The following is a 9036-nucleotide window of genomic DNA, read 5'->3' as shown; positions in this document are numbered from 1 at the left end:
AACTAATGAGATTCTCGTACCCTAACTCGGACCCTTCCAAGAAAAACACACTATTTTCAAATACAAAGTGGTTTGTTAAAGCTCCCAGGCCCCTTATAAAAGTCGCGAACCTCTAAAATCATTCCGTTCCCAGGTCCAAAAGTCCTTCCTGGCCCCCCAGCAACGCTACTGCTTACCAGCACCGTCGTAATGAATCAAACACAGGTAGTTGAAATGCTTTTTTTAATTAAGCGCGGGGTACAATTGCAGTTACTGAGCATTCAACCAGTGGCACAAAAAGCCACGATACATCTGGCAACGCTGCACGGCGTCTAAAGTCTTATTTGTGACCGAAGTCGGTTAATTCTATCTCATTGTTTTGAAACAATGCCCCAAACAAAATAACAAAACCTGTAAAATAGGAAGTTTGTGGTGGGGTGGCATACCTGTTTCTGTACGGTATTGTACCACGACTTTACGTTCTGTATAAGTCATTTTCGAATCGAGGGGGGTGATCCCCGCCCCCCACCCCACTAAAACACACAAAAGTAACTTCGTTCACGGTGTATTTGAAAGGTCAGATTAATGTAAACCTACACATCATTGTGTTTTGTTGAATCGCTACTTGAAGGTAACTTGTTGGATTAGTCCATCTTCACAACAGTTGATAATGTTGATAAATGTCAGCATACGATGGAGGTTCCAAGGTTGGAATATTGATGTTCGACCAAGCACAAACTGGAAGTGTTACATTGTACAATCAAATAGAAATCACGTAAAAGAAAATAAATCTCGGGAGCCACCTAACAGCAGATATACAGTCTTGATCAATATCGATTAACAAACTGAGACATCGGATAGTGGCTAGGACAATGAATGACTTTAACTGAAGCATAAAACATCTCACTGTGGCACGGTTGTAGAGAGACACACAATAGAAGTCACATAAAACGGGTAGCCTACATATGAGTACATATATGACAGAAAACCATTTATTTAGGATGTAAATTCTAGCCTAGAAGATTGTTTGGTATTTGTTTGCACGCCTCGAATCAATTTCGTATGCAACGACCACCGCGTGCAACGGACGATGACTGGTCTCGTCCGTAGTCCACATTGTATGGAAATTTTACTATAGAGAATACGTGGTAGAAATTGATTAGGTACAAATTCGATTAGCGCTGGCTGAGAAAACCATTGAAACAAAAATGTTTGTGTTTTACTAAGTCGTCATGCCCCTGTATTTTCGTGCATGGCAATGTTAAATGCATATTATGCAAGAAAATGTAATTTTTGAAAAATTTTTTTTATCAAAAAGGAACATTTGTGATGAGAGCTCCACTTTAAAGTCCGGCACGCAAGAAATTGGAACAAATGCAGCATGCCTCATATTACCTAGCTCGCCTCATGGACAATTTGTTACAATCCTTTGTTAGGGTTATTATCGTTACTATTGTCCCCTGACTCTTCTTTTTCGTTAGAACTATTTCCTTCGATGGTAACTTTGCCTTCAGAACCAGTGTAATCGCCTGCGTTGCTTCGGTAAGCCTCTTCTAAAACATTGTCTATACCCGCGGCACCAGGTGAAGCTGAGGGTGGCTTATTCAAAGTGCTATAAATGCTCATGGCCTGCAAGAAAAAGCACAGTACTTGTTAATGAGAACACGGCACCGACACGAGTTGTGACAAAACAGAAGCTCATCTGCTATGACGCCATAAAATGCAACTGCAAATAAATAGCTTTAATTTTTAAAATCTTTCATCCAAAGTTTGTGAGCTCATTCGGACATCTTGAGAATACATTTCTTGATGTAATATATTAATATTGATTCTATTTGAGACGTAGTCTATACAATATTTTAGAGATGTAGCCTATATAATTTTTCATACACAATTTAATTGCTAGCTATAAACACAAAGTCCGCCTCTTAATCGGTGGATGCGGGTTCGACACCCTATCGGGTTAAAACAAGAACATAAAAATGTTTAAAATTAAGTTTAAGTAATGTGCTGTACTATGTACTTGAAATAAAGTTGCCTGAATTTTGTAAAGCGTTAAGACATCTACATCGGATGTAGAACTAAGTCACTAACAGTAACACACTAACTGATTTCAAAGCATGAAATTGCGAAATACCTGAGTAACCATACTTGAAACTTCACCAGCATTGGTGGGCAGAAGAACCGTGTTTCCTTCCTTAGCAAGGTTGCCGAAGGCTTGGACGTATTGCTCAGCTACTGTGAGGCTGGCAGCATTCGAGCCGTTCTAAACGACAATGGTAAATGTATTGACTGACATCAATGCACATTGAAAAAATAAATTCAAATCAAAGTGATAGGCTTGTGAGATAGATTTTCAACAAAACAAAGCGGCCTTTCAAAAAATGTTAATATATAACAATCAATCATTTTTTAGATGGTTTTAAGTTAAAAATAATCATAATCCTGTTTTATTTTGCACCATTTGCGACGACATACAGTAAACAACAAATGCAGCACAACAGAAAGTGATGGAGGGACATGCAGACCTCAAGGCAACTACTTCAATTATGTTGGCACGCCAAGACACAACCGCATGCCCTGGAGCGGTGTCGAACCGACGTCCTGTCGAACGAAGTGCAGATGTTCTCACCACTCGGTCTAAAACGGTTCAAGTGCTTGTCCCAGACGGAAAATGTCTGCAGACATTGAATCAATGTAAAAAAGACATCTGCTGGCTGGGTTCTACAGCGTTTTCCCAGCTAATGCCAACTAGCACACCAGACTTTATTTACATTGATTCAACGTTTGCAGCTGGTTTTCTGGCGTAATATTTTTCGTAATTGAAACTTAAAATTTTGCAATAAAATTTAAACGACCACTTACTCCCATGGATAGGGCGCTTGCAACAACTTGAATGGCTTTCGCTTTGGCTTCCGCCTTGGCAAGGATTGCTTTAGCCTCTCCTAGAAAGCAAATAAAGAAAATTTGACAACTTGCAGTTTAAGTTTTTTAATTAAATCTAACATGCAAGTATTTCCAAGTGTGGTTGAACTGAAAGAAATTGCACGCTTTGGTGCAGATATGTTGCGTTGGAGCTTGGCAGACAGTGCTGCCTTTGAGTACGGCGAAGTGCAGACGCCAGGCTGTATAACCAAGGGCTGCTCTCTGTACATTGTCATCTCGTAGTATGAAGGGCCTGTATTCCATTGACTTAAACACCAGACAGTGCCAACTTGGCGGTGTCATAAAATTAAAGCGACGACTATACCACAGGGAAACAATCGAATATCAAAAGCTTGATGATGCTCAGATAGACATCGACCAAACTGCTGAAGACATTACTTTCAGGATGCCTTTAAGTATCGTGTTAAAGACACAGTCGCATACTCTTGAGCAGTATCGAACCAGCGCACTTTGGAACACTGTAAAAGACCTCACACTAAGCGGTTACGTCGCCGACACTTTAGATTGAATAGACACGAAGACATTACCCTCGGCTTGATTTATCTTCTCTATTCTGTCCGACTCGGAAGCTAAGATTTGAGATTCCCTCTGACCTTGCGCGACATTAATAGCAGATTCCTTTGTACCTGGAACGAAATAAAATGTACCAGAGTTTCCGTAGGTAGCAAATGCAGCACTATTTACAATTGCAGGGTGAAATGGAGAAAAGGGATTAAAACAATCGCTGCGCGGAAACAATCGGCCACCCCCACTAGTGGGGAACAAACCGAGGATGGATTATGATGATGATGACATTAATTAAAGCCTAAAGCCCATTTGAATGAGCGCACGTACCCAAAAAAGTTGCATTGATTTCAATACTACATTAAGTTTCACTGGCTCAAAGATGCTGCAAGAAACTCAACCTACTATTAAAGAAGTAGTAGGTCTCGCATACAAATTAAACCGCAAAGCGATAATCGCCAATATCGCAGTTTTTTGTCAAAAGGAGAATAGACGCATTAATCGCTACAAAAGTTCAAGTCTGCGCAAAGCGAAACTGAGCAACACTGACGATAAAGTCAAAAAGATTTACCCTCTGATTCGAGAATTTGTGCTCGTTTCTTCCTTTCAGCAGCCACTTGCATTTGCATGGCGTCTTGCACGCGTGCTGGCACCTGTAATAATACGATACGATGATAATGATAATACTTATGATAATAATACTACTCTACGTTAAAACGTAATGAGGTAGGTTTGTTGATATGAAGACTTGCGTATTGTTTCACACATATGAAATGGTGCTGATTGGCGATTTTTATGTTGAAATAAAGTTGGCGTATTTTATGTTGAATTTGCGACTGCAGCTAACTGACAAGACAGCGTAATTTTGCTAACCCACTCACCGTTATGTCTCTGATTTCGTATCTCAAGCAACTGATTCCCCAGGCTTCCTCTGACGCCGTGTTGATCGCTTTCACGATGTTTATGTTGAGCAACTCTCTTTCTTGGAATATTGCATCCAGTGTAAGTTTGCCTTGAAAGACATGACGAAATTAATAACAACACCAGCTGTACGCACACTAGCGGACACACACCATGTATTGTATAGTATACTCTGCTTCCAATCATCGAGTTCAAGACAGATTGAAAAGAGTTTGGATCGTACGATGCAGGACAGAAATAACCCAACATCGAAAGTAATAACTTTTATAAAAGTGGAGTCACTTTGAGTCACCTAGCCAGATACCTCATGTTTGTTTGCGTTGCAATTCCTTTGAAAATAACCAGAGTTCTAGAAACATGGATCACTGACTTTTCTATGCTTAGTTTTGTGCAGATAACACCGCATATCACAATTATTATAATGTTCTCGTACCTAGATGGGCCTGGCCCCGAATCGCCTAGTTTGCTTGATGCAAGATGCAAAAAAAAAATGTTACGAGGCATTCAGTTGCTACAAGAAATATTGTCAACACATTGATTGCTCGTGTACGATAAAAAGTAAAAGCAGTGAGAAGTGGAACCAAGCACAAGCTTTCTGTGAGCAAACACCAACTCACCTATCTCCGATCTCATCGTTGTTTGAGCGAGTTGTGTGACAGCATATTCGGGATCCTCCACGCCATAGCTGGCTTTATACGGATTGTCAACTCTTACGTACAAGACCCCATCAATGTGCAAGCCCACGTTATCTGCAATGCAAGATATGCAATGTCTATGACGAGAAAATGGGAATGATCTTAATCGATAGCACTGAAGACGAAAATAGTGTAACGGGGTAGTTTTCGAAACGTTTGTTGAAAATGAGTTACTCTGAACTTTTGTATTTTGAGCTCGGCATTTTTTTCCTTAAATAGAAAATATTTTATTCCGCATGCGAAGTGTTCGCAGCGAGTGCTTCAGAGTCTAAAATAAATCATACTTAAAAGCGTTAAGATGACTTGACACTAGTAGTATGTTTTTCCGTCGCCTTACACAAAAATCTCCCATGGTATTGTAATGAATTCTGCCTGACTAAACATAAACACGCTTCTTTAAATTTAAGAAAACTAAATTTGCGAATCGGGGTACTCGAGAAATATGCGAAGTGTGAAAGTGTGGAGTTCACCTTAGTTCAACTTCGTTGAACTAAAAAGCGTTTCTGCGGATTTCTGGATCTGTATAGTAGATGCCAAGCATGCCTAATAGGGTGGCTCATTTTCCTTGACGTTCTTTAAAATTTTTGTCAGTTTGGAATAATGTTCCATTTTGCTCACTGATATTTGTAAACCAAAAATTTTTGTTGGGTTTTGACCTTTGACCCTGGTTCACCCAAGGAGAAGTTTTGAATTTTTCTGAAAAATTAGTAAATTTCGAAGTGGTTTAACAGTATTTGAAGAGAGGATTTCTCAAAATTTGACCACGTGATTTTGACGTCACTTCCTCTGTTAACTTCCACGTGGAACATCTTCACCCTACTCCAAGTCTGAGAGTCACTAATAGTGCATGCTTTTAGTGTCATTTTAGTTGATTTTACAGCCTTTTCGCAGTCAGTGAATCTATAACATATAGACCAACAAAAAAATTTTGGCACAAAAGATGAGAGTCATTTTAGAGTATTTCAGGGCCCCTGATTCCGAAAATGCACTTAGTTTTTTCGAATTGGCTCTAGTTTTCGAGATATTCGACAATGAACATATTTTTGAAATCGTTTCTCAAAAGATTTCAATTAGCAAATTACTTATTTTCAGCCCTGTTCACCATTATGATGTCATAATTGCACTTGTCTAGTTCAATTGGTTCATATTGCACGAAAGTTCAAAACGCAAGCAAAGGTTGAAATGAACTGTGTTTAACCTAAGGGAGACATAAATACTCAATGAAAACAGTTGTGAATCAGTAGGCCTACATCACAAGAAAAATATCCCGAAAGTCATGTGTTTATGAATGCAGCTTTATATTGAAAAGGTATAAGGCGTACTGAAATGGATACTTGTACAAATGAAGTTTTATTCTAAGCCTTTGCTAAGGCCAAGTCTTTGCTGCAAGAAGTTTTTTTCTGGTCTAGCCTATAGGCTAAATAAATGGCATCTAGGCAAATATAATATGCCTTTGACAAGTAGGATGCTGTACAAACAACCCAGATATATTTTGCTGCATGAGGCAACGCAGAGGACCAAGGCATTCTGCGATAGATACAGCGCTATATAAAAACAAGCATTATTATTATTACTTTGACATGAAGCTGGGTGATCAAGATAAGTCCTGGGTTCCTCCTAAAGTATGCAAACATTGCACTCAAACCCGTTTCTGGGCTCAAGGCTAAGAAGTTCAGAGTGCCATGGCATAAAGAGAGCCGTGGAATCACCATGAAAATTGATACTTCTGCACGGTGAGGATGTTCGAAGGAAGTTGGAACATCATGTTTACATGGAGTGTGCAAGGCAGTCATTGCATGGACGTTGCTATTTCTGTTTTTTGTTTGCACTCTCTAGTTTCAAGTGGTGATTTGCTTGAAACAATAGGAAAACGGGCATGACTGAGAGTAACCTCAATACCTTCAGTAATGTTTTGGAGCAAGATCAAGTTTTTTTCTTAAAACCATTTCTACCACCTACTGTAGTAGTTAAAGATTTAGTTATCAAAAGTGGTAGCTGCAATCTTGGCTCCTCATCTCGATCAACATGGCATTCTTGACTCCAAGGCCAAGATTACGTTCTTCCGCAGCAAGGATAAAATTCTAAGCAGCTACTTTACTGAAGAACATAACTTTATATTCTGTAATTATATAAATGGCCTTCGTACCTTGATGGGTGTTGCTCAGTCGGCCAATCATAATAAAGAGTTGCGTTTGTTCATCGATAGCTTTGTTTTGCTTATTTGTCTAGTTTGTTAAGCAAAACAATGTATGCATTTTGTTTGTACTTTGTAGCTTACTTAGTAGTCTAAGTCTGAGACTGTTGAAATCAACAAATATATTAATGCAAAACGCAAGTTATATATTCTACATCTTGTATCCTCAGGCTTACTTCACATCATATTTTGATTGTTACTAAGCCAGTAAACGTTAAATAGCTGTTTGTTTGGGTTGTAATCAACGTGATTGGTTCCAAATAGCGTTTATACAACTCAGAAATGTGCCTGGGATTACTTCCAGTTTTGTTTATGTAGTAAACGACACGACGTTAAATCTATAGGGGCTCAAAATTGCAAAAAAAATATTTTTGCTGTAACTCAAAAACTAAAGCCAATTCGAGAAAACTTAGTGCATTTTCAGAATCAGGGGCCTCGAAATACCTTAAAATGACTCTCACATGTCCTGCCTTTATATAAAAAAAAGTTTTGTTGGCCTGTGAAAATCGATAAACATCGTCAAATGATTCAAGAAACTGAAAGCAGTATATATATATTTACTACGTGAAGGGTGCACAAAGAAAATCATTACTGAAATGTGGTAGACTTCGACATTTTGAGAGTAATACATGTGTCAGTGTTCATGGAGTTGCTAATTAAACCACTTTGCTTGCTACAAGTTTGCGTTACTGCCTCTTATTGTGTCCATTAAGATGCTAGAGTGCATTAGAAGATAGCGGGTGAGCAGTTTCAGGGATAAGCAAAAATTCGATATTTTGAAAAAATTCAAACCAGGTGAACCAGGGTCAAACGTTAATATTTTTTTGTGAAATTTGGTGTAGGAGATACATTTACCAAAAGGAACAATATTCCAAACTGACGAAAAATTTAAAAGAAAAAAAAAATTTTTTCGAGATTTTGTGCCAGCCTAATGCCTATATACCTCTTGTCACAGCGCTTTGCTCCGGGATCTTGATAGCTTGTTCTTTCAACACTTGCACGTATTTAACCCTGTCCAAGATCGGTATTAATATGTTTAAACCCTGAAACGCAAACAAGCCATTAGGACTTAGTCAAATCGTAAGTAGTGAGCGTTAGCAAAGACGATAATATATATTGGCAAGAGCAAATTGAGAGAGAGCATCTGACTCATCATCAGCAGGTTACTAGTTCGACCCCACAGCAAAAGGGTGCAGAAAATACGTATTGTAAAAGTGGGGAAATTAAAATACTAAATCCGAAACTATTTAAATCTAACTTCTGAAGATTTCCCCCAAAACTTGAACAATAAAAACTTTGAACTCACCGGTGAAAGAACTTTGTGAAATTTTCCCATTCTCTCCACGACCCAAGCTTCTTGCTGTGGCACAAACATGACTATTGTGTTTGCAGGTGGTTTGAATGTGTTATAGTTCCTTTTTATGACCATGGCATAATTGTAAGATGATTGAAGTTGATTAGCTTCAACAGTAGAGAAGACATTTCCATTTATTGATTGAGAAAGGCTCCGCAAAGAATGTCTTTGAAGTAATCTTGCATGGGTCAATGTAAAACTTAAATTGGCCATTTTTCATTAAGTATAATCAAGGGAAGGCCCACCTAAACAAACACAAAGTATAAACTGGTAAACAATATCTTACACGTTTTAACGATAATTTCTTGCTTCACAGTCTGCACACATCATAATGTACTCAGTTGAGCCTCTATACGGCTGCATTGACAATGTCTGCCTTGTAAAGCGCTGTGTAGCAACGCATTCTGCGATGGATACAGCGCTATATAAAAACTAACATTATT

The 9036-nt window shown here is 38.6% G+C and overlaps 1 protein-coding gene across 1 annotated transcript; it reads right to left on the bottom strand.

Annotated features, from left to right (window-relative positions):
• Window positions 1-214: 214 nt before the first annotated feature.
• LOC145775127 (stomatin-like protein stl-1) lies at window positions 215-8834 on the bottom strand. The gene is made up of 9 exons (XM_082586339.1): window positions 8546-8834; window positions 8183-8282; window positions 4968-5099; window positions 4311-4441; window positions 4001-4082; window positions 3453-3551; window positions 2845-2924; window positions 2117-2245; window positions 215-1608 (listed from the first exon to the last, which is right to left on the bottom strand). The coding sequence occupies exons 1-9, from the start codon at window positions 8804-8806 to the stop codon at window positions 1399-1401; spliced, it is 1224 nt and encodes a 407-aa protein (XP_082442465.1). The 5' UTR covers window positions 8807-8834; the 3' UTR covers window positions 215-1398.
• Window positions 8835-9036: the final 202 nt, after the last annotated feature.

This window comes from Aplidium turbinatum, chromosome 8 (assembly GCF_918807975.1).
Source record: "Aplidium turbinatum chromosome 8, kaAplTurb1.1, whole genome shotgun sequence".
NCBI classification, from domain to species: Eukaryota; Metazoa; Chordata; class Ascidiacea; order Aplousobranchia; family Polyclinidae; genus Aplidium; species Aplidium turbinatum.
The sequence above is the reverse complement of the archived record's forward strand: the minus strand, read 5'-3'. Positions and strand labels throughout refer to the sequence as shown.